Genomic DNA, 26153 nt, shown 5'->3' on the forward strand with positions numbered 1-26153 from the left:
ACATACACACACGCATATATTAGACCAGTTCATCTAAAAAAACTAAGTGGAAGGAAATAATTAAGTCAATAATATTATCCTTTGAGGAGAATAAAATCCATGTTTCAAGCTGGCTGTTGTCTGTGAGGAGATCATGTAATAAAACTTCCATAGACGCAAAAAAAAATCCCAATGGCTCTCAAACATATAACATGAACATACATTTAAAGAATACCATGAGAATTTGTAACTGGTTTAGAAATATTTACACCATCAAAATTGTTAGTGATATTATCTAATCATGTTAATAATATCGAGGATATTACTGTGAAAGCCAAAGATGCGTTTCATCTTTCATATACCAACATGTTTAATTGAAATTTTTTTCTAGTAAAATTAATTTGTAACTACTATTCCCTATATATATATATATATATATATATAGTTAAATATATTCATGGTTTTAGAGTAAAATGTTAATGGGAATTCCTAATCTTTTGATAATTATATGTTTGATAATCTATGGCAACATGGAGAAAAGTATGATCTCATAATATGCGCTTTGATACTTGAACAGTATAAAACAGGCAAATTAAACATAGATCATTTACTCTGTCTAGGTTATCAAAGCACCATCAAGTTACACACTACTACAAAATTAAACTAACAAAATTCATAACGTCATCTGCGTGTTAACTACTTTCATAAACCAAATATCTAAAAACGTAATTCACTAATTGATCAATAATACAATATCTCTACTTGCACGTACCGACAATTACATGTTGACTATAATCGTAATACGTAATCGCTACACATACGCATCAACAGTTTCAAGCGTATTCATTGTAACTGCTTATAAACACCGACACGAACATATCCGCTGCCAAAAGGGCTGCCTCTTGGCTTCCAATACCGTCAAATCTCAAAAAATCTCGTAATCCACAAATTTCTCAAACAAAAAGATACTACAATTTGTTAAAAGAAAAGGATTAAAACTTGGAGAGGAACTCTTCTCAAACCCAATTATATAAAGGTAAGAATAAAGAACAACCTAGAACGAAAGGGACTAAATTGCAAAACCGCCTTACTGTTTGGGAAAAAACTAAAAAGAAAGAGCCTATATATCGCTGAGACTTCTCTTCTCCATTTCTTTATACAGTGCACGTCATCATACATATAAAACCCTGCCCCAGCCCAGGCCTCTTGCCCCAGGGTTACATAATTTCTCCTCTCTTCTTAGACCCTTTTTGTCTTCTTAACCTATTTCCTCTCGAACTAAACCAATCCCCAAATCTTCTCCAAAAAATTCTCTGTACAGTTCTACCTTTTTGATGTCCGAAGCATCCACCGTTTTGCAGGTCAGCCACTTTTGTCTTTTTATGTTTGTCACATAAAAGTCTGTAGTATTTATGGGGTTTTTTTTTTTTTTTGGTATTTAGGGATGGTTTTCGTTTTATTTTCAATATCGATTTAGGGTTTTGTTGATTTAATTTGTCGATTTTCGAGCTTAAAATTGTTTGTTTTGATGCTAACTTCTGTTATTTATGTTTTATTGTTTGTGGTTTTGGTGAATACAGTAAATAGATATAGGGAAGTAGACTTTGGATATGGCGAGCTTAAGATCGAGCTTGCCGTCGCGGCTACGGCAACTTCTGTCCGGTGACGGAGCAATCGGTCCCTCTGCTAAACTTGACTCCGAGCCTGTATGCCTTCAATTTACTTACACTACTTTCACTACTTACACTACACTAGTACACACAGAGAAACACATACACGCGTGTATATGATAACTGTTCAAGTGATGCCTAGTTTATGTGATGGTATTTACTGGTGATTCAACTTGAGGGTTTTGTATTTTGGGTTTAATTTATTGCAAAATGTTTTCTTTGTGGCAATGTGCAAGTAATTTTCTGTTGTATTGTGAGCCTGGATATGGGTATTGCTTTCTTTGCTGAAAAATGCACTTGTTTGATTTCTTTTAGCAGTATTATGTGCTTTCAGCCTAATGGTTAGTATATTGAAAGATAAAATTAAATGTGAAATGGCTTAATTTGCCTAGGGAAATTCATATCAACCTTGACAAACGCAATTAACTTTTTATTTGCTTTGATGCTTAATAGATGTGGCAGCATTGGAGATTTCGTTTGATTTAAAACTTCTATCTTTGTTTTTTGGTTCTTTGGCTTCTGTGTATTTTGAGAGTTACCAAGGAGGATATGGTGCTCTTTTTTGTAGTTTATGTTGTTTTATGAGCATTATACTTTGTAATGTCTTGGTCTTACGCTTTCTTAAGGACTTGCGTGGCTTATTTTTTTTGTGAACTAAGGTCCTTCTTCTAATTTCCTTTCCATTGTGTTCTTGAAACTTGGATTTTGTGACATACATTGGTTTTACTCCACTTTGCTAGTGAATGACTTTATTTGAAGGAATTGAAGTAAGCGAAAACCTTCATGAGTAAATGCTCTGTTCTTCCTGAGTAAATGCTTCTTTTTATCTTAAGTTCTCTAAGCAGTTTGCTTCTCAGAGGGGTACTTTTTATGTAATTTTAGATTTATTAAATTGAAAATATTTTGGGCTGAAGTAGTATATAGTTAGAATTTATGATTTTTTTTCCTCCTTAAACTTTGTGGAATATACAATATGTGCTTCAAAAAACTATGTAGAGTGAGTGATCCTGTACAACGTACAACGATACAATTGTTGTTGGTTTCATGAATAATATTAGCTTGTCTAGAGTAATAATGTTTATCATATAGTTATATGCCGCTGAGCCCAATTTTGTATCAAAGCCCAAGCATTTGCTTCCAGTTTGACCTTTTGGTTGTGGTGCTTAGATTTAGCAGAATGCTTGCTCGATTGTCTGAGCTTAAGTAGATTTTAACTTGTTGGTATGCGCTGGGGGTGGTGCAAGTTTGGTTATTGTAGAAGAAGTATGCTACTAGTTCTAGACTGGAATAGGATAAAGATTAAGTCTATTGTCATTTTTATTTTCCAGGGATTAGAACATGGATCTTCCTACCTGCTAGATGTATTGATAACAGAATATTCTGAGTTGGGAAATTGTATCGGGACTTGTAGTAGTCATCAATTGCTATGATGATAAAACAATGAAATTGGTTCAGTTACTGATGGCTACAACAATTTGATATGCATCTGGATTACCATGTAAGATGGATGTGAACGAAGTGGAGGAAACATTTTTTAGTTTTGAATTTTCATAAAATATTCTGCATTATTTACTATTTGTTTTTAAGTACCATAATTTAATGCTTTGCAGGCTTAATCATTTTCACTAAGTAATCTTTTAATTAAGATGTGCCAATTGTATGTATGTTTGCCATAAGCATGATTTCCAACTGAATAGTGTTAGTGGTACCATCAAATGCTTGCACACAATGTGTACAACATAATGTCTGTTTTTGACAGTATTGTATAGTGGGAACTACAGGATTGGTCATGATATGCAGGAATATTTGGAGCATGTCATGTTTCGTAATTTTGTATTTTTCTGATTTAATCATATGGAAACTGTTAACAATCAACTAACCTTGCTTTGGACTATGGTACTAGTACCTGGAATTTTGAAATGTGAACTTAAGACCTGAATTAGCAGGTGCATTAGTTTTTAAGTTACTAACTTGCCAACATTCATATCACCATGGGTTCTGAATTACTTGGTCTTCTAGATCTTTTATCTGGTAAAAGCTATAATAATGAGGGGGAATAATCGAAGAGTCCATGTAGTCTACGCTTGGTACCTGTAACTATTATATATCTAAACTCCTACTGTTTTGGCACTTGTTTTATGGAAAGGATAAAGGAAGGTATAAGTACAAAGTTGTAGTCTGTATCATGTTATGCACCCAACCCAGTGTTGCCAACACCAGGTGGACTACTAGGAACACATTAAGAGCAAAACATTGCCTTTCAGCCTCATAAGCCATGGATGAATTGTACAGGAAGAATTTAAAGTAGCACTTTCAATGTCAATATCAGCAAAAGAGAAATATTTTGGGCCTCATGTGTCTTCCTGGAAGGACTCCTGCTTGTAATTGTTGTATTTGTGTTTTGGGTGTGTACAAGTTAAAAAATGACTAGGTTGTATGTTGGCACAATTTTTGGTCATGGTCAAAAAAGTAGGTAGGGATATTGGTGGTTATGGGCAACAAGCTGGAACCACATGGGGCTATTTGATGGATATATCTAAAATCATTGATTGGATTGTATTCTACTATATGCTTATGTGGAAAGATTTTGACAAGAACCTACTTGTTTCTGTGGATGATTTATCTCCAAAATCCCATTTGGCACTAACAAAATGTAAAATGACTAAAGGAGAGGGAAAAAAGAGAACAAAACAATTAAGTTTATGTGTAATCTTTGTCTCTCTCTCTTGGTCACCTAGGCAATTAGTTTCCTGCAATGTTTGAAGATATTAATTTTGATTATATCTTCCTATTTGCATCTGTAGTCTGATATACTCTATGTATTGTGCAGCCGGCAAAAGTAAAGGCTTTTATTGACAAGGTGATTGAAAGTCCATTACAAGACATAGCTATACCTCTTTCTGGATTTCGATGGGAGTATGGCAAGGTGGTTTTGTCTTTCTTTTTTATTTTACTCTTCTTGCCTTCATTTGATATGTCCTGAAAGTTGCTAGTTGTTATATTTGCCATAAGCTTGTTTTTCTTCTTCTTGGTTTCTAACGCAGCTTGCTTGTGTTTCAGGGGAACTTTAATCATTGGAGGCCATTGTTTCTTCATTTTGATACATATTTAAAGACATACATATCTTGCAGGAATGACCTTCTGTTATCTGATAATATTTTAGATGTTAGTCCATTTCCGAAGCAAGTGGTTCTACAAATTTTGCGAGTGATGCAAATCATATTAGAAAATTGCCATAATAAGAGTTCGTTCAGTGGCTTAGAGGTGAGTTGGACGCTGTGAATGAGAACAAGAGTTATTGTATTCACTATTTACTGGAAAAAAATTGTGTTATTCTCATTTTAGGTGGCATTATGTGCCTTTGCATTATAGTATCTACTACTTGTGTCTGTGATTTTTGAATAATCCTGTTTTTTGTTGCTTTCCAGCATTTCAGGCTTTTACTTGCTTCGACTGATCCTGAAATCCTTATAGCAACTTTAGAGACTCTTTCTGCATTAGTGAAAATAAATCCATCCAAGTTGCATGCCAGTGGGAAGTTGGTCGGATGTGGGTCTGTAAATAGCTGCCTCCTATCACTCGCACAGGGATGGGGAAGCAAAGAAGAAGGCTTGGGCTTGTACTCCTGCGTTACTGTTAATGAAAGGACCCAAGAAGGGGGCTTATGTTTGTTTCCTTCTGATGTGGAAAATGATACTGGCAAAGCACAGTATCATTTGGGGTCAACCCTTTACTATGAGTTGCATGGTACCAGTAGTCAAAGTACCGAGGGAGTTAGTGAAAGCTCGGTGTCTTCTGGCATGAGTGTTATTCACTTGCCTGAGCTCCATTTGAGGAAAGAGGATGATCTATCGCTTATGAAGTTGTGCATTGATCAGTATGATGTTCCTCCTGAACACAGATTCTCATTACTGACAAGGATCAGATTTGCCCGTGCATTTCGTTCTCCTAGAATATGCAGACTGTACAGCAAGATTTGCCTCCTGTCCTTCATTGTGCTTGTCCAATCCAGTGATTCTCATGATGAACTTGTTTCCTTTTTTGCCAATGAGCCAGAATACACAAATGAGTTAATTAGGATTGTGAGGTCTGAAGAAACCATATCTGGAGCTATCAGAACGCTTGCAATGAATGCTCTGGGAGCCCAATTAGCTGCTCATTCATCATCGCATGAGCGGGCAAGGATTTTGAGTGGTTCAAGCATCAGTTTTGCAGGGGGTAATCGTATGATTCTTCTGAATGTGCTCCAAAGAGCAATTTTATCGTTAAATAACTCCAATGATCCATTGTGTGTTGCCTTTGTTGAAGCACTTGTTCAGTTCTACTTGCTACATGTCATATCTTCTTCAAGTTCTGGGAGCGTAATCAGAGGTTCGGGGATGGTCCCTGCCTTTTTACCTCTTTTAGAGGATTCTGATCCAACACATCTGCATCTTGTGTGTTTAGCTGTGAAAACTCTGCAAAAGCTCTTGGACTATAGCAATGCGGCAGTGACACTCTTTAAAGATTTGGGTGGGGTGGAGCTTTTGGCACATAGATTGGAGATAGAGGTACACAGAGTAATTGATTTGGCTGGAGTAGATGTTAGTCCAATGGCTGTTGGTGAATGCTCCAGGAACACTAATGATCAGATATATTCTCAGAAAAGACTCATCAGGGTTCTATTAAAGGCTCTTAGTTCTGCTACTTATGCCTTAGCAAATTCGACAAGATCCCAGAATGCTTATGATGGTTCTTTACCTGCTACTCTGTCACTGATTTTTGGTAATGTGGAAAAATTTGGAGGTGATATTTATTATTCTGCTGTGACGGTTATGAGTGAAATAATTCATAAAGACCCCACCTGCTTTCCTGCTTTGTATGAATTGGGCCTCCCCAATGCTTTTCTGTCATCAGTGGTGGCTGGTATATTGCCTTCTTCAAAGGCACTTACATGTGTTCCAAATGGTCTCGGTGCGATTTGTCTTAATGCCAAGGGTTTAGAGGCAGTGAGAGAAACTTCGGCACTGCGCTTTCTTGTTGATATATTCACGGACAAAAAGTATGTGATAGCTATGAATGAAGGTATTGTCCCTTTGGCAAATGCTGTGGAAGAGCTTCTGAGGCATGTTTCTTCATTACGAGGTACCGGTGTTGATCTGATAATTGAAATTATCAATAGGATTGCAGTGCTTGGGGATGCTAAACCTGTAGATTCATTAGGGAAATCTAATGAAAGCACTGCAATGGAAATGGATTCTGAAAACAAGGAAAACATGGGTCCTTGCAGCCTTGTTGATGTTACCGGTTCAACTTCTGAAGGGCTTTCGGATGAGCAGTTCATCCAGCTAAGTATCTTTCATGTCATGGTACTTGTTCACAGGACAATGGAAAATTCTGAAACATGTAGGTTGTTTGTAGAGAAGTCAGGAATTGAAGCTCTACTTAAACTTCTTTTAAGGCCAAGTGTTGCACAGTCATCTGAAGGGATGTCCATAGCACTACACAGTACTATGGTCTTCAAGAGTTTCACTCAACATCATTCGACACCTTTAGCACGTGCCTTCTGTTCTTCTCTCAAGGATAATCTGAAAAAGGCTTTAACTGGATTTACTGGTGTCTCCGGATCCTTTCTGCTGGACCCTAGGGTGATTCCAGATAGTGGAATTTTTTCATCACTCTTTATTGTTGAGTTTCTTCTATTTCTGGCTGCCTCAAAAGACAATCGTTGGGTAACTGCATTGCTTACTGAATTTGGAAGTGAAAGCAAGGAAGTTTTGGAGGATATTGGGCGTATCCATCGTGAAGTCTTATGGCAGATTGCTCTTCTTGAAGACTCTAAGATTGATGTAGAGGATGATGCTACTGGTTCTGCGGATGAGTCACGCCAGTCAGAGTTGGATATGATTGATTCTGAAGAGCAAAGATTCAACTCTTTCCGACAATTTCTTGATCCCCTGCTTCGAAGAAGAATGTCTGGATGGAGTGTTGAATCACAGTTTTTTGATCTGATAAACCTCTATCGTGATCTTACTCGCGCATCTGGTCTTCAGCAACGACAGACTGTTGATGGTCTCTCAAACATACAGCCAGGAGTTGGTCATCAGTCTGCTTCTGCCAATGTTGCTGAGTCCAGTGGTAAGAAGGATGAAGATAGGCAGAGAACCTATTACCGTTCCTGTTGTGATATGGCGAGATCATTATCAATTCACATCACCCATTTGTTTCAAGAGTTGGGAAAGGTAATGCTTCTTCCATCTCGTAGGCGAGATGACATGCTAAATGTGTCTTCTCCTTCAAAATCAGTTGGTTCTAGCTTTGCTTCAATTGCATCAGACCATGTGAACTTCGGAGGCCACGTAAATCATAGTGGATCTGATGCATCTGTTTCAACCAAGTGTCGCTATTTTGGAAAGGTGGTTGATTTTATTGATGGCATTCTACTTGACAAGCCTGATTCGTGTAATCCTGTTATACTAAATTGCTTGTATGGACGAGGGGTGATCCAATCCATTTTGACCACATTTGACGCTACTAGTCAGTTGCTTTATGATGTGAACAGAGCTCCTGCATCGCCCATGGAGACTGATGAAGGGGCTTTGAGGCAGGATAGAATGGAAGAAGTAGATCATTCCTGGATATATGGTCCCCTAGCCTGCTTCGGTAGACTTATGGACCACCTGGTAACTTCATCCTTTATTTTATCTCCTTTTACGAAGCACTTGCTTACACAGCCTTTGGTGAATGGGGATAAACCATTTCCTCGAGATGCTGAGACATTTGTTAAGGTTCTCCAGTCTATGGTACTGAAAGCTGTTCTTCCAGTTTGGATTCATCCACAGTTTACAGAATGCAATTATGATTTCATTACAACACTAATCAACATCATCAGACACATTTACTCTGGGGTAGAAGTGAAAAACATTGCTAGCAATGCAACTCGGATATCTGGCCCTCCCCCCAATGAATCAACTATTGCAACAATAGCAGAGATGGGTTTTTCCAGATCCCGCGCTGAAGAGGCACTGAGACAGGTCGGTTCAAACAGTGTGGAGTTGGCAATGGAGTGGTTATTCTCGCATCCTGAGGAAACTCAAGAAGATGATGAACTTGCCCGAGCACTAGCAATGTCCCTTGGGAACTCTGGATCAGAGTCAAAGGAAGATTCTGCTGATGAATCTAGTCAATCTATTGTAGAGGAAATGGTGCAACTTCCTCCTGTTGATGACTTGTTATTAGCTTGTAGGAGGCTTTTGCAGATGAAAGAGACACTGGCTTTTCCTGTTAGAGGGCTCCTTGTGATGATTTGCTCCCAAAATGACGGTCATAACAGGTCCCATGTTATTTCGTTTATTATTGAACAAGTGAAGCTTTGTGGTAACATTTCTGACAGTGGCAGCAGTACCATGCTGTCTTCCTTATTCCATGTTCTTGCTTTGATTTTAAATGAAGATGCAGCTGCTAGGGAAGTTGCTGCAAAGCATGCTTTGGTTAAAGTTGCATCAGACCTCCTGTCACAGTGGAATTCAGGTTCATATGACCAGGTTGCATCTCAAGTCCCTAAATGGGTGACAGCAGCATTTGTTGCCATTGACCGCCTTGCTCAAGTGGAGCAGAAATCAAATCTTGATGTTTCAGAACTGTTAAAGAAGGAAGAGGTTGGCAGTCAGACATCTATTGTGATAGATGATGATAGACAAAACAAGTTGCAGAAAACATTGGGCTCATCTCCCAAACACTTGGATGTACAGGAGCAAAAGCGACTTGTTGAAATAGCATGTGGTTGTATTAAGAGACAACTTCCTTCTGAGACAATGCATGCTGTGCTGCAGTTATGTTCTACTCTTACAAGAACTCATTCAATTGCTGTCAGTTTTCTTGATGCTGGGGGTCTGCAGTCACTGCTTTCCTTGCCAACAAGTAGCCTATTTGTTGGGTTTGATAATATAGCTGCTACCATAATCAGACATGTTCTTGAAGATCCCCAGACACTTCAGCAAGCAATGGAATCTGAAATTCGGCACAGTATAGCAACTGCAGCTAACCGGCAGGCCAGTGGAAGGCTTACAGCTCGAAATTTTCTACTAAATTTAAGTTCTGTCATTCAACGGGATCCAGTGATTTTTATGAAAGCTGCTCAGTCTGTTTGCCAAATTGAGATGGTTGGAGAGAGGCCGTACATTGTCTTGCTCAAAGATCGTGACAAGGATAAAACTAAGGAAAGAGAGAAAGAGAAGGAGAAACCAGAAGAGAAAGACAAGCTACAGAACAGTGATGGGAAAGCTAGTCTGGGTCATATGAATTCACAGTCGCCTGGAAGTGGGCAGGGAAAGCTTTTTGACACAAGTTCAAAGAATGTTAAACTCCACAGGAAACCTCCTCATAGCTTTGTAAATGTAATTGAGCTTCTTTTGGATTCAGTTATTACTTTTGATCCTCCAGTTAAAGAAGAATCCTTGACAAAAGATAACTCATCGTCGCAAGACATGGACATTGATATATCTGGATCTAAAGGCAAAGGTAAAGCTATAGTGTCTGCATCTGATGAGAATGAAAGCAATGAGCAAGAGTCTGCAGCATCCATGGCCAGGATTGTATTTATTCTGAAGCTTTTGACCGAGATTCTTCTGATGTATGCTTCGTCTATTCATGTTTTGCTCCGGAAAGATTCTGAAGTTAGCAGCTGCAGGGTAACATCTGAACGGGGTTCTAGTGCTGGAGTGTTTCACCATATTCTTCATAAGTTTTTACCACACTTGAAAACTTCTAGAAAGGAAAAGAAAACAGATGGTGATTGGAGGCATAAATTAGCAAGCAGAGCAAACCAGTTTTTGGTGGCATCGTGTGTTCGCTCTACTGAAGCAAGGAAAAGAATTTTTGTGGAGATAAGCTATGTTTTCAATGATTTTTCTCATTCAGCTAAAGGGTTTAGAGCACCTGATGTTGATATCCAAGCCTTCATTGATCTCCTAAATGATGTATTGGCTGCTCGCACTCCTACAGGCTCATACATTTCAGCTGAGGCCTCAGTAACTTTTGTTGATGTTGGTCTAGTTCGATCTCTAACTAGAGTTCTTCATGTGTTAGATCTAGATCATGCCGATTCTGCCAAGTTGGTAACTGGGCTTGTGAAAGTTCTGGAATTGGTGACTAAGGAACATGTCAATGCTGCTGACTCCAATGCAGGGAAAGGTGAGCAGTTGGGGAAACCATCTGCTCAAATAGAGTCTAGAGAAACAGAAATTGCTGGTGATACGTCACAGTCGCAGGAAACAATGTCCCAAGCTAATGCAAATGCAGTGAACGTGGACAATGTTGAGTCTTTTACTGTGATTGAGAATTATGGTGGATCTGAGGCTGTGACAGATGATATGGAACATGACCAGGATATGGATGAAGGTTTTGCTGCTCCTGAAGAAGATTATATGCATGAAACTCCAGAAGACACAAGAGGCGTGGAAAATGGCCTAGACTCTGTAGCAGTAAGATTTGAAATACAGCCGGATGTGCAAGAGAATCTTGATGATGATGAAGAAGATGAAGAAGAAGATGAGGATGAGGATGATGAGATGTCAGGTGATGAAGGAGATGAGGTTGATGAAGATGGGGATGATGAAGAACAGAACATTCTTGAAGAAGATGAAGTGCATCACTTACCACATCATGATACAGATCAAGATGACCATGAAATTGATGAAGACGAGTTTGATGAAGAAGTGATGGAAGAAGAGGAGGAAGATGACGAGGATGATGAGGATGGTGTAATATTGAGGTTGGGAGGTGGAATGAATGGCATTAATGTATTTGACCATATCGAAGTTTTTGGGAGAGAGAGTAGCTTTTCGAGTGAAACTCTACATGTAATGCCTGTTGAAGTATTTGGCTCCAGACGTCAAGGTCGTACAACATCCATCTACAATTTGTTGGGTAGAAGTGGTGATAGTATTGTTCCTTCACAACATCCACTTCTGGTGGAACCATCCTCATCGCCAGCAGCTTCTTTGGGACAGCCAGGTATATTTACTCATACATCTGTCTTTTTATATGTTGCAAATTTTAACTTCTATGATTTATTGCCCGATTTCTATCCTGTCTCTCTCCCTGTATAATTGTTATTTGGGTGTGATGCTTATATCTTCCTGTTTGCTCAGAGAATGCTCGTGATGCTTACACAGATAGAAACTTGGACGGAACATCATCTCGGTTGGATTCCATATTCCGTTCACTTCGCAATGGACGTCATGGCCACCGGTTTAATTTGTGGGCAAGTGATAACCAGCAAAGTGGGGGATCAAGTACATCAGCAATCCCTCAGGGTCTTGAAGACTTGCTTGTTTCTCAGTTGAGGCGTGCAACTCCTGAGAGAAACTCTGATCATAATACTTCAGTGTCATCACAAAATAAAGAAGAGGCTAGTCATTCCCCTGGATCAGCTGGGATAATGACAGGACCCTCTGTTGCTGATGGTGCCAACAGTGACGGTGGAAACCTACCGCCTACCTCTTCCACAGCAATAGATACCTCTCGTGTTACTGATACTGTACCTGCAGCAAATGAAACCACTCAGGAAGCTGATGTTTCTAGCAGACAGCCTCAATCCGTTGAGATGCAGTTTGAGCAAAGTGATGCTGTTGTTCGGGACGTTGAAGCAGTAAGTCAAGAAAGTAGTGGTAGTGGCGCAACTCTTGGGGAGAGTCTTCGGAGTTTGGATGTCGAAATTGGGAGTGCTGATGGCCATGATGAGGGTGGAGACAGGCAAGGCACTGGAGATCGAACAAGGAGGACTAGTGTATCATTTGTAAATGCTGCCCCACTGAATGTAAGAGATCCTCCCCTTCATAGTGTAACTGAGGTTTCTGAAAATCCCAGTCAAGAAGCAGAGCAAGGTGATGCAGCTGAAGAGCAACGAAATGCTGATGCTGACTCTGGATCAATAGATCCTGCTTTTCTTGATGCACTGCCCGAGGAGTTGCGTGCTGAAGTTCTTTCTGCTCAGCAGGGTCAAGCAGCCCAACCGCAAAATCCTGATCCAGAGAATGCTGGAGATATTGATCCTGAGTTTCTTGCTGCACTTCCCCCCGATATTCGAGAAGAAGTTCTGGCTCAACAACGTGCCCAAAGGCTGCACCAAGCACAAGAGCTGGAAGGTCAACCTGTTGAAATGGACACTGTCTCAATAATTGCAACATTTCCTTCAGAATTAAGAGAAGAGGTACATTCTAGGATTCTTTTTCATTGGGTTACTTATTGGGTTGAATTAGGATGCTTAATTTTTTTCATTCTTGGGAATCTCATCTCTACTTGATGTTCTTTTGCTATCATCTCAAGGTGCTTTTGACTTCATCTGATGCTATTCTTGCAAATCTGACTCCTGCCCTTGTGGCGGAAGCAAACATGTTGAGGGAAAGGTTTGCACGTCGGTATAATCGCACTCTTTTTGGGATGTATCCAAGAAATCGTAGGGGTGAATCTTCTAGACGTGGTGAAGTTCTTGACAGAGCTAGTGGAATTCTTCCGCGAAGGTCAATGGGAAATAAGCCAGTTGAGGCTGAGGGCTCACCTTTGGTTGACACAGAGGATCTGAAAGCAATGATCCGGTTGCTTCGGATAGTTCAGGTATTCAATTGGAAGAGTTGGTTTTCTCTTCTTAGGTCTTTCACAATCTGTTGTTTATCTGATCTTATTGTTTTCCAGCCACTTTATAAAGGGCAGCTGCAAAGGCTTCTCCTGAACCTTAGCGCTCATGCCGAAACCAGATCAGCATTGGTCAAAATTCTTGTGGACTTGTTAATGCTTGATATAAAGAAGCCAGCCAGTTGTATTAATGCTGCTGAGCCCCTCTACAGACTGTATGCCTGTCAGAGTCACGTGACGTATTCTCGCCCTCAGTATGTTGATGGTAAGAATACTTTCCCATGTACATTTCGTGATCAATCCTCAGTTTAAGTTAACTTGGGACTTATGTCTTAGATCTGGGCGTACCTGTAATCTATAATTCCTAACAATTGCGTGCTGTTGGTCCAATTTTTTTCTCATGAGCTGTAATCTAATGGTTTAAGACTGATATCAGTTGTTTTATATCATCTTATATGTGAAATATAATTGAAAAAAGGAACAAAAACAAGTTTTTTTTTTAAGTTATTGTGTTTGGTCTAGGATTTATTGAATTTTGCACAAATAAGGAGCTAAATGGATTCCCCTGTTTATAAATAGATATCTCACTGCTGCCAGTTCGGGCCCCTCTTGTTGTACATGCTTGGGTTCTATTTGGTTTTAATTGTTGCTACTTACTTAAATTGCATTACCATTTCATGTTCTTCAGCATAAATGGGGAATCCCAGATTGGATAGAATATAGATTTCCTTTCTAGTGTTTGAATTTGTGGGAATATGATTATTAAATAGCTGAATCATCATGTCTTTTATGATCAAGCTGGTTTATTTCAACTTGGTCGTAAGGTGAATAGACTGAGATTTGTGACTTTCCAATTGATTAACAGAGGTGCTTGAAAGTTGAATTTCTTAACTTTTTTTCTGGTCTGTCAAAGCAAACTGACCTCTTGAATTAGTGGTTTGTTTGCCTTAAAAAATGTTGCAAGATTTGGTTTAAGGTACCACTTGCTCTGATGCTCAGATTGCCATTTTCTTAGGCCCCAGGGGACAGAGAGTTGGGGGGTGGGTGTTGGATAATTTACTCTTTCAGGTGCCAACTTGCTATTTATTTCTGTTTCTCCAGCTGCATCTCAGAATCTAATGGCTCGTTTAGCTATCAAAGAATAATGTTCTTTGGTTAGATTTTGCTCTTGCAAGCATTTGTGAGTTCAGTTTCAGATCATAAAGTGTGTTTTTTAAAATATTGTTTATGCACAGGGGTTCCTCCTTTGGTGTCCCGGCGTGTTCTAGAAACCCTTACCTACTTGGCTCGGAATCATCCTTTAGTTGCAAAGATTCTTCTAGAATCTAGCCTTCCTGAGCCAGGCTCGAAAGTTTCTGGGACCTCTGAACAGAAGGGAAAAGCCATAATGATTGTTGAGGAGGATGAATTACAAAAGCAGCAAGAAGGGGTTGTGTCACTTGCCTTGCTTTTGTCACTGTTGAAGCAACCGCTCTATTTGCGAAGTATAGCACATCTTGAACAGGTGATAGGTCCAAACTAATCGTGTAGTGTCATTACTAGATTTTGCAAAATTTATGTACCAACGGCTTCTCTCTAATTTTGTGTTTGTTGTTGTTTCAGCTGCTAAATTTATTGGATGTGGTCATTGACAATGCTGAAACTAAATCAAATTCATCTGATGAGCCTGGTTCTTCTGTTCCTGGACAACAATCTGATCCTCATACTTCCACATCTGATGCTGAGATGAACGCCAGTTCTGGAGCCACATCAGCAGTCAATGATTCCTTGAAGGCTTCTTCCTCTGGTGCCAAGAGAGAAGGGGACTCTGTTCATGTTCTGCTTAATTTACCGCAAGCAGAACTTCGACTTCTGTGTTCATTGCTTGCAAGAGAAGGGTATAAAAAAGTTGTGCTTGAGCTATTGCATTTTTTTGAATGTTCTTGTTCATATTAGAAAGTCCTTCCAGGCATGTTGTTCCATATTAACCTTTTTGTGCATAAGTATATTATTTTATTAGGATATGTTTTCAAATTGAAACTAGGAAATTGCTGAGGCCTCCGCAAATTTTCATTAATCCTTTTGAAAATGCGGAATAAAGATTTTTGTTTTGTTTCTAAAAATTTTGAGTCCAAAAATGACAGTAAGGTAAAAAGGGTACGCAAATTTTACTACTCAGATCCAACACCAACTGGTTTTTTACCTTTAAGTTTTCAAGACTCAGTATAAAACTTGTGATCAATTACTATTTGTGAAGACCGAGTCCTAATGATGTTTTCTGATCACTTTATTGCTTTTTTGCAGTTGAAATTTAACTTATCATTATTATCTTTCTACTAACTTATGGATATTTTCTTCAGTCTGTCAGATAATGCATACACTCTTGTGGCAGAAGTTTTGAAAAAATTGGTGGCTATTGCTCCTGTTCATTGTCATCTGTTCATTACTGAGCTAGCTAGTTCTGTGCAAAGTCTGATCAAGTCTGCGATGCATGAGTTGCACATTTTTGGGGAAGTAGAGAAAGCGCTTCTTAGTACTAGTTCCTCTGATGGAGCTGCTATTTTAAGGGTTCTACAAGCTTTAAGCTCTCTTGTTGCTGCACTTAACCAGAAGGATTCTCAGATTCTTTCTGAAAAGCACTCTAAAACTGTTTCTCTTGTCCGGGAAATCAATGTAGCATTAGAGCCATTGTGGTTGGAGCTGAGCATTTGTATCAGCAAGATGGAGAGCTATTCTGATTCAGCACCTGATTTGTTGCGCTCATCTATTCTTTCAACATCTAAACCATCTGGCATGATGCCCCCCCTTCCTGCTGGCAGTCAGAATATATTGCCCTATATAGAATCCTTTTTTGTGATGTGTGAGAAGTTGCATCCTGAAGAGCCAGGTTCAGGGCATGATTTTAGTCTTGCTACTGTTTCTGATGTTGAAGAGGCTGCTGCTTTTGCTAGTCAGCAGAAAGCTTCTGGACCTTTGGCAAAAGCTGATGAAAAGCAAATGGCGTTTGTGAAATTCTCAGATAAGCACCGAAAACTTCTGAATTCTTTCATCCGGCAAAATCCTGGTTTACTTGAGAAGTCTTTCTCGCTGATGTTGAAGGTTCCTCGCATTATTGATTTTGACAATAAACGTGCGCATTTTAGATCTAAGATCAAACACCACCATGATCATCATCACAGTCCTTTAAGAATTTCTGTTAGAAGAGCTTACATTCTGGAAGATTCGTACAATCAGCTTCGCATGAGGACAGCACAAGAATTGAAAGGAAGGTTGACCGTTCACTTCCAAGGGGAGGAAGGAATTGATGCTGGTGGTCTAACAAGGGAATGGTATCAATTGTTGTCAAGGGTAATTTTTGATAAAGGAGCGCTGCTATTTACCACTGTTGGCAATGAATCAACTTTCCAGCCTAATCCAAACTCAGTTTACCAGACGGAACACCTTTCATACTTCAAATTTGTCGGGCGTGTTGTGAGTATTAGTCCATTTTGTCTGTTGGATTGACATGTTGTGTGCATACCTAATCATCTTGTGTATTATAGGTTGGGAAGGCTCTTTTTGATGGACAACTTCTTGATGTTCATTTTACCCGGTCGTTTTACAAGCATATCCTTGGGGTCAAAGTAACATATCACGACATTGAAGCTATTGACCCTGATTACTTTAAGAATCTGAAATGGTTGCTGGAGGTATGGCATTCTTAAAGCGCCTCTCTGCATTTTGTATTTGCTTGCACACAACTGTTTTGGTTGAAAAAACTAATCTTTACAATCTTGCTGCAGAATGATATCAGTGATATTATTGATCTCACATTCAGCATTGATGCTGATGAAGAAAAACTGATCCTATATGAACGGACAGAAGTATGAATATTTGTAGTTGTTTTGAATTAATTTACTTTTTGGTGGTTTTCCAAATTTAATTTTTATTTCATTTTATTTACAGGTTACTGACTATGAACTGATTCCCGGTGGTCGAAACATCCGAGTTACCGAGGAAAATAAACACCAGTATGTAGATCTCGTTGCAGAGCATCGGTTAAATACTGCCATTCGTCCACAGATAAATGCATTCTTGGAGGGATTCAATGAATTAATACCTCGGGACCTGATATCTATATTCCATGACAAGGAATTGGAATTGCTGATAAGTGGGCTTCCAGATATTGACCGTTTAAAAAAAGGGTTTAAACTTAAGTAATAATCACCCCTCCTGCTTTATGTTAAAGAAGTATATGTTGACCAGCCTCCCAATTTTAAAAATGAAAGGTTTCCAAATCATGTATTGAAACTTTCAAAAGCTTAATATGGTTTAAAACAAGTTCCAAGAGTATGATATGAATGCTTAAGTGGTTTCTTGATTGAAAATGGTTTTAAAAGGGGCATTGTAGATACCACTCTTTTCACTAAACAATGCTCCAATGATCTACTAATTGTACAAATATATGTTGATGATATTATTTTTGATACTACTAATGAGTGTTTGTGCAAGAATTTTTTTACTATTATGTAAAAAGAGTTTGAGATGAGTATGATGGGAGAATTGAATTTCTTCTTTGGGTTTCAAATGGAACAAACTCAAAAAGAAACATTCATTAATCAAGCCAAATACATCAAGGAGTTGTTCAAAAGATTCGATATGGAGGAATCAAAACAAGTTGGAAAACCAATGTGCACATCTACGAAGTTTGACAAGGATGAAGGAGGTATAAACGTTGATGAAAAGAAATATAGAGGTATGATTGGCAGCTTACTTTATTTAACCGCAAGTAGACCTGATATCATGTTTGTTGTTTACTTGTGTGCTCGTTTTCAATCATGTTCAAAAGAATCTCACTTGATTGTTGTGAAAAAATTTTTTAGATATTTGAAAAAAATTTTAAACTATGGTTTTTGGTATCTTAGATGTCATGAATTTTCTTTATGCGGCTTTTTGGATGCTGACTTTGATGGATGCAGAATAGATAGAAAAAGTACAAGTGGTATATGCCACTTTCTTGGTAATTGTTTAGTGTTTTGGTTAAGTAAGAAACAAAATACTATTTCCTTGTCAATTAATGTGGATGAAAAGCATCTTGAATGATTTTGGATTAGTATATGATTATGTGTCTGTATATTGTGACAATACAAGTGCCATAAACTTGACAAAAAATCCTATTCAATATTTTAGAACAAAGCATATAGACATAAAGCGTCATTTCATTAGAGATCCCGTCCAAAACGGTGAAATCTGTGTTCAGTACGTTTGCTCAAAAGATCAAAATGCTGACATTCTTACAAAAGCCTTTCCATTAGATCAGTTTATATTTTTTAGAATAAAATTGGGCATTATTGAAAAGTTTTTTGAAAAATTATTTGGTCACACTTTATCGGACTTCCGATACATGATGAACGGACGTCTGACAGTGTTCTAAGCCCTTTTTCCAGAAAATTTCGTTTCGGACGGTAATGTCCGACGCTTCATTTCGTTCGGCCGTCCGACACTCAAAAATTGTGTGTTATAAGGCAATCCTCTGCTTTATTCAATTCATTTCTTTCCGTTGTCTCGGACGCAACCCTTCATCTTCTCTCACTTTCAAAATTTAAAATTTATATCTCTTCTGAACAAGTTTTGAAAAATTAAATTGTTCAAAGCTATTACATTCTTTTTGCCCATTCATTATCTCTCTTAACTTTTTCTAACTGCCAACTACCCTATAAATCTCAATTCTCACCCGAAACCCTAAACCACTCAAATTCACCCTCTTTGGACGATTCAAGCCTACATTGTAGTCCATACTGCACTTCTAGTCAATCTCATATACATTTGCATCATACTCTACAACAAAAATTCTCTGATTTTATCATGATAAGAGTGAGAGGAGGATCTGTTGGTGCCGAATGCATCACCAGACTGAGAGATGAAGACATTGAGATAATAGAACCTTCCACCAAATCATCCAAGAAGGGAACTGAAACTCATGGTGGAGAGAGAAAACAGCCTGCAAGAAAAAACAAACTGCTAAAACTGATGAACCGTCTGTCGAACAAATCGAGGAACATCAAACTGAGGAGCAGAATGCTGAGGAACAGCAAACTGCTGAACCTTCCACCAGAAGATCATTAAGGAAGAGAACAACTGATGAAGTGCCAACTGCCGAGCCTACTGCTGTGCCAACTAATGTTCAGCGTGGTGGAAAAAGAAAACGTTCTGCTACAGAACATTCTGCTGCTCAAACTGAGGAAGTACCAACTCCACTGCCTAGATTTATTGATGATGATGCCAGGGAGAGATTTGAATGGATTTCACAGAAAGGTTTCATCACTCAAAAGGACCATCATCCCCTATGAATTCTGTAAACTTGACCTTGAACCAGTTATTGAATTCTTTGAATTCCAAAAATGGTCTCACATTCTGAAACCACCCAACACCTATTATCCTGATATGCTTTATCAGTTTTTTGTTAATTTTAGGAAGGGTAGTTCACACACTGACCTAGTTTCTTGAGTCAATTCGGTTGACATTGGCTTTAATTCTGATACTGTTAATACTATTTTGAAAATCAAAATTCAAGATGATTTTAAAGGAAAAATTACAAATTTCTTCTCTTATGAAGAGATTCCTTCTGCCTATCATCATTTTCATGTTGCAAAAATAATGACCTTTTTCAAACACATTTCAATACTCCTGCTGAGGCAAGATTGGAGGATGTTAGTCCTCAAAATTTGATCATTTTTTTAATAATTTCAAATCTGTTGGTTTCTACTAATGGTCATAGGATCGATGCCAACAAAATGAAGCTTTACTTATTCTACTACTTTCTTGAAAAGGTCAGAATTGATTTTGATTTTGTTATGTGCAAATTTCTGCTCAAAATCAGTACTAATAACCGTAGGAAACTTTTCTATGAAAAATTTCTCACTCCAATCTTTGCTCACTTCAACATTCCCTTTACTGGAGTGTCACCAAAAAATACTGCATCATCTGTCTTTTCAAAAGCTTATTTCGAAAGAAAAAATTTGCGTTTCTTTGATGGTAAATGGTGTTACAAGGAATCTGTTTTGGAGTCTACGACTAAGAGCCATCATGACACTCCTGTCACCCCTAGACCTCGTAGAGACCAGTCTCAATTTGTTTTTCTGTTTACCATCCATCCTAGAAAGTCATCCACTTAGCCTTCTTCATCCACTCACGAAGTCAGATCCTTGCTTGAGGATTTCAAACAACACATTCTCCTTATAGAAGATGGTCTGATGATGACCATGTCACCTGATCATTAAGCTGCCTTCATTGACAAAAGAAATCTGCTTGTGCCTCCTATCTCTCAGGAAGATGAGAATGTACATTAAAAGGAGCTCAAAACTGAGCCAACTGAGCAAACTCTCCGTACTGAAACCACTCCAGAGATTCGTGCTTCCAGTTCTCAGCCACAAGACAAGGAAAAGGTTCCAACAACTGAAGACAGCGATGATGATGAGGAAACAGAAGAGGAAGAAGTGGATCCTGCTCAGTTTCTTCCTCCTCAGTTTCGTCTAGATAGGAGAAGGCCTGGATCGTCCAAGATCATAATTTAGGCACTTTTAGGCACTTGCACTTTATATTTAGGATAACATTTCATAATAGACATCTGCATCTTTTGCATTTTAATATTTCAAGTACTCTGTACTCAAGATTCTGATTATTTGGTTAACTCTGTTGGGTTGTAAACTATTTGGTTAACTTTTCTATGGTTTCTGGTTTTCGGTTAACTCTGTTGGTTATCTTTTATTTAGTTAAGTTTGTTTGTTTTTGTGCAAATGAATGCTAAATGCTTGGTATCCCTATGACTTTTGTTTTTTTTATATTGACTACTGATAATTAGAAATTGTTGATATTACTAATTTTGTTGGAAATTCTTGGTTAATAATGATACTGGGGACATTGATGTTGAGTTTCTGGATGTTGGATGCTAGATTTGATCTAATGTTATTGATGTCACTGGCTATAAAGATCATCTAATGATGATAAAAAAGGAAAGAAATGGATGTATCAAAGTTGAGAAATGGAGAAGTGTAATCTGGTAAATGCGTGAGGGCGAGTTATTCTGAGAACGAGTGTCTACTTTTTGGATGCATTAAATGAGGGGGAGTTTTGAATTAATTATTTTCCTCCATCCATTGTTTTGTCATCATCAAAAAGGGGGAGATTGTTACTCTCAGTTTTTAGCTTTTGATGATTACAAAATAAATGGATACTACTAATCTCTCCTCAAAGACCTTTTCAGAATTGAAACAAATCAGGCTCAAAGATTAAGCGCAATTGAAAGAGACAAAGATTGCTGAATCTGTCGGACGCACGTAAAGATTGGATCGGACGTCCAACAATCATTGAGGAACTTCGGACGCATGAAGAACTTCATCACCGGATGTCCGAAAGAATTAAAACATTTTTCCTAGGGTCATTCGATATTCTTCGCAACACTTCGGACGCAAAGTATTGGAGGTATCGAACGTCCGAAAGGATTGAAGAAAAACTCTCAATTTTATTATCTGCTTTCGGACACAAATTATGAAGGCGCCGGACGTCCGAATGAATTAAAAAAAATCTCTTTTGCTCACTGCCTGCTGTCGGACGCAAGAAACAAGATTACCGGACGCCCGATACTACCAACGGCTAGTTGACTCTTCAACTGCCTTCTATCCGTTGGAACCATTAATAGAGGAACTTTTTGGTCTCATATAAATAGAGCAAAGTCAATCATTTCAAAATATTTTTGCACATTGAGACTACAAAAGATCAAGAGCAATTTTTGTGAGAAAATTCTCTTCAAAGAAAATTTATACTCTTAGTTGTGTGAATCTCGTATAAGTTTTTCTTGTGTGAGAAAATTACTTCAATAGTGTAGTTTTTGAGGGTTATCCGAGTGATAGTAAAATTTTCTAATTTGATCAAGTGTGGCTTGGGGTAAGGAAGAAGTGATCCTTCCTTTGTACACGAAAATTGGTTGTAATTGATCAACTAGAAGAAACTTGCTTTATAAAGTGATATTCAAACTCAAGAGGAGTTTGATATTTAGTTTGCTACTTTATCTCTTTCATTTACTGTCTTGCAATATAAATTGTTCATCTCTTCTATTTACGAGCATTCGTGCTTTCTTATTGATTGTTCCATTGTGTGGTCTTCTAGAAAAGAGAGTAAATTTCATTTTGAATAAAAAGTGTCTCATAACTTGGTTAGTTTTTAATTTACCTAATCCATCCCCCCTCTTAGGTTGTTTTCGATCCTTACAGATAGCATTGACATGCTCTTTCGAATTTACTTCGATTTTACTCGGCAATTCGCCAGGGTTCCTGCTATTGATTGAATTGGTAATTTGATCAATTTGAACCTCTATATTTCTATACATTTCTGTCAATTGATCTAACCGTCCCTCAATCCGCTCAAATCTTTCTGAAGTACCCTTAGTCAATTTTTTCATCGCAATCTCCCAATCCAGTTTAGTATTCATTTGTGGTTGTCTTGATTGGAATCCTAGCAGATTGATCGATTTTTGAGGGTTGTCATGATCTTTCTTCCCAAAATTGGGATTATTCCTCCATCCTGAATTGTATGTATTTGAATATGGGTTATTTTAAGCATTCCTATTATAATTATTAACAAATTGAGCCTATTCAAAATCAACACACTCATTAGTATCATGTTCTCCTCCACATATAGAACAACAAGTAACATGCATATTGGAAGAAGAACTTGAACCACACCCGACGTGTCTATTCAGCATCTTCATCATATTGCACATTTGAGCACTAAGCATATTGATGGTATCAATTTCAATCATACATGTTTGGTGTCTTGGATTACCTCTTTCATTAGCTCATTGATAATTGTTTGCCACCATTTCTTCTATCAAACTTTTTAGTTTCTTGAGGCGATTTTACCATCAACGCTTCACCTGCGACTGCATCAATAGTAGTTTTAGTAAAAAAATAATAAATCATTATAGAAGATTTGTACGATTAGCCAATCAGAAAGTCCATATGTGGACATTTCTGAAACAAATCTTTAAACCTTTTCCAATCTTCATACAATGATTCACCATTCAATTGATTAAAACTAGTTATATCCATTAGAAGTTTAGCCGATTTATCTGATGAAATATACTTATTCAAAAATGCTCAAGACAAATCATCCCAAGTAGTGAAAGTATTATGGACATGAGAATGTAACCAAATTTTAGCCTTATCCCTTAATGAAAATGGGAACAACCTTAGCCTTATAGTATCCTCACTAACTCCATTCATTTTGATTGTATCACACATCTCCAAAAATGTTGCTAAATGTGCATTTGGATCCTCTACGATATTACCTTCAAATTGAAATTGTTGCACCATTTGGATTAATGATGGTTTAATTTTAAAATTATTAGCATTTATCGTCGACCGTACTAAACTTGTTTGAAATTCTTGGACTTTCGATAGAGCAAAATCCCTAAGTACTTGCTTATTTGCTTCACTTTTTGCCATTTCTTCTTCAAAAGGTAGCTCTATTGCGATTCCCTCTATTTGTTGTCGAATCTTTTCTTCTTCTTGTTATGGTGTATACCTTCTTTGTTTACGTAGTGTCCTTTCAATTTTCGAATCAAAAAGTGCGACTACCCGTAAAACCCGATGCATATACTACAAAGAAAAATAACGAAATTATGTAGAATTATTTCACAAAACTACTAGTAATTCTAACTTAACTAAAAACAAAGTTTACTTAACTAATATAGAGAATGTCTAAATTAATAAAGTTTGTTAGGCCTTAATATTGCAATTCCCCGACAACAGCGCCAAAAATTTGACGAATTTTAATATAAGTACAAGTTTAATTCTGAATTACACCCGTTTTACTGCAAGCATACATGTCAAACCTGTAGTATAGGGTATATATCGGATCGATCCTATAGAGAGCAACTTTGCAAGTACTAGATTCTTAGCTACTCTATTATTTAGGCTAATGATCAATTTAAGCAAGAAAAGTTGTAATTATTAGTACCTAACTAGTTTTAGCTAGATATTTACAAGGTAACAATGGAGAAAATTCACTAAATACTTGAGTTTAGGAATATAGATTTCACTTATGGCATGAAAGATACAAATAAATAGATTTACCTCTTGTTACAACTCTTGTTTAACTAGGGATTCATTTCCAATATTATCAAATCTCATTCTCATGATGAAATGGCCTAAAATATACCAGTTTTTCCTATTTTCATGGTGAATAACTAGATCTATTCTTGTTTCCTTCATGAAATGTAAATTTAATTCACTTAAGTGTATCTCTATTCTCATGAGTCTACTACTCAAGCTTCGTTTATGTGGTTCCATCATCATTATCAATTTTCATTGAATAATAACAACTATAAACTTGCTATTAGTGATCAAATAAGAACAAGTGATAAGCATGCATAAATAGACAAGTTAATACAAGGTGTAATAAGTTTAAATCATATTCAATTCATATCAAGTAGCCATAAGGTTCATCTATGTGAGGATCCGAAAATTATTTTTAAATTTTTTCCTATTTTTGAAAATTTATATTTCCTTTTAAATTTACTTTACTTGCTTATTTGTTAGCCTTAATTTGATAGTGAATTTAAAAGTTAAGTTAAGATTTTTATCATTCCTTTTTTTATAATTTAGTGTATGTTAAGTTTTGTAAAGTATTAAGGTAGTGTGACCGACTAGTGAGATGTGTGCGTTATATTTGGTGAACGAGAATAAGTGTGGTATTAGAGGAATTATGTGATTAGAAATATTAAAAGTGTATTAGAGAAGCCCTAGTTATCTTGGAGATTGGGACAAATAAAAGACAAAGAGATAGGTATTACTCTTGTTTCGCCATTTGTCGATCATCCATCAAGTCTTGACTAAGACTTTGACTAAGATAAAACTTGTATTTATCTTCCAAATTAACATCAAAATACCTTCATCTTTTCCTTGCTTTGGCCGAAATTAGAGAGACGAAAAGAGAGAGAAAATTTTCAATTTCCAACTTGATTTCTTGCTTGATTTCTTGAGAGGATCAACCTAAAACCCTAAATCCATCCATAGAAGGTTGCAACAAGGAAGGATCTTGGTGTGGTGTGATTTTGAGGGAAGAAAGCTATGATTTACTACTCTCCTTAGGGATTGAAGGTACTCTTGGCAAAGAATTATTTTTTTCCCTTTAATCTTGCATTTTAGTGGATATATTACTTGAATAAAGAAGTTTTATGGAAGATTTCATGATTTTGCTTACTAGCTTGTAATTTTTAGCTTTGATATGAATGGTTTAGTTTTGATATGAGGTTGGATATGAAATTTTAGCTTTGGTATGAGGTTATCTATCTTCTATATTTGAATTTCCAGCTTTAGTGTTAGTTTCCAACTTTGATTGATGAAAAATTTCAGCCTTGGTGTAAGTGACTTGGAGCTTGATATATATGGTCAAAGTTGATAGTTTTGTGACTTAGTAAATGCACCATTTGTCCCCTACAATATGCATCCTTGATTGAGTTTCATTTACTATAAAACTAAGATTTGAATTGGATGATTAACTTGAAGAGATATAGAGACATATTATTGGATATTCTCCTTGTTGGTCAAGTGAGGGGTGAGGTGTGAATCTAGAGCAGTTTTGTTTTTCTCTTGCATATGTTTTTACTTACAACACTTGTTACAATCTATTTCTTTGCATGTGTGTTAGTTTTGAGTCAAAACAAAGAGGTTTAAGATGGGCAAAACCTAGTTTTCTAAATTAATTGCTTGCTGAAAAATTTTCGCAAGAAGTCCTGCGCAGCTATAACTTTATATAGGAAAGTCAGAATTGAGTTTTGTTTGTTGCGTTTGAAACTAGACTCATAGAGTTTTCAACGATATAAAATTCAGGGTTGGTTCAACTATTATAAATATTAGCAAATCTACAAATTTT

The 26153-nt window shown here is 37.3% G+C and overlaps 2 protein-coding genes and 1 non-coding gene across 3 annotated transcripts; all 3 read left to right on the forward strand.

Annotated features, from left to right (window-relative positions):
• The first annotated feature begins 1180 nt into the window (after positions 1-1180).
• On the forward strand, positions 1181-17441 carry LOC113750328 (E3 ubiquitin-protein ligase UPL2-like). Its single transcript, XM_027294320.1, has 14 exons — positions 1181-1340; positions 1560-1685; positions 4480-4575; positions 4710-4913; positions 5078-11642; positions 11780-12840; positions 12957-13244; positions 13323-13527; positions 14498-14766; positions 14865-15139; positions 15602-16712; positions 16784-16930; positions 17024-17104; positions 17187-17441. The coding sequence occupies exons 2-14, from the start codon at positions 1590-1592 to the stop codon at positions 17439-17441; spliced, it is 10653 nt and encodes a 3550-aa protein (XP_027150121.1). The 5' UTR covers positions 1181-1340; positions 1560-1589.
• Positions 17442-17879: 438 nt separating this feature from the next.
• LOC113750329 (ATP-dependent RNA helicase ddx24-like) lies at positions 17880-20794 on the forward strand. Its single transcript, XM_027294322.1, has 3 exons — positions 17880-17976; positions 19221-19535; positions 20625-20794. The coding sequence occupies exons 1-3, from the start codon at positions 17880-17882 to the stop codon at positions 20792-20794; spliced, it is 582 nt and encodes a 193-aa protein (XP_027150123.1).
• A 2434-nt stretch (positions 20795-23228) lies between these two features.
• Positions 23229-23335, forward strand: LOC113750976. Its single transcript, XR_003464739.1, has one exon. It is a non-coding gene; the product is annotated as a small nucleolar RNA R71 (small nucleolar RNA).
• Positions 23336-26153: the final 2818 nt, after the last annotated feature.

This window comes from Coffea eugenioides, chromosome 10 (assembly GCF_003713205.1).
Source record: "Coffea eugenioides isolate CCC68of chromosome 10, Ceug_1.0, whole genome shotgun sequence".
In the NCBI taxonomy this organism is placed as follows: Eukaryota; Viridiplantae; Streptophyta; class Magnoliopsida; order Gentianales; family Rubiaceae; genus Coffea; species Coffea eugenioides.

What these genes read in the sequence shown, in the direction of transcription:
- LOC113750328 (XM_027294320.1), top strand. Translation starts at nt 1,590, where the DNA reads ATGGCGAGCTTAAGATCGAGCTTGCCGTCGCGGCTACGGCAACTTCTG. An exon ending in AGCTTCTTTGGGACAGCCAG is followed by an intron (nt 11,643 to 11,779) that starts GTATATTTACTC and finishes CTGTTTGCTCAG; the next exon opens with AGAATGCTCGTGATGCTTAC. An exon ending in TCGCCCTCAGTATGTTGATG is followed by an intron (nt 13,528 to 14,497) that starts GTAAGAATACTT and finishes GTTTATGCACAG; the next exon opens with GGGTTCCTCCTTTGGTGTCC.
- LOC113750329 (XM_027294322.1), top strand. Translation starts at nt 17,880, where the DNA reads ATGGAGGAATCAAAACAAGTTGGAAAACCAATGTGCACATCTACGAAG. An exon ending in TGATGAAAAGAAATATAGAG is followed by an intron (nt 17,977 to 19,220) that starts GTATGATTGGCA and finishes GAGAGAAAACAG; the next exon opens with CCTGCAAGAAAAAACAAACT. An exon ending in TGAATGGATTTCACAGAAAG is followed by an intron (nt 19,536 to 20,624) that starts GTTTCATCACTC and finishes AAACCACTCCAG; the next exon opens with AGATTCGTGCTTCCAGTTCT.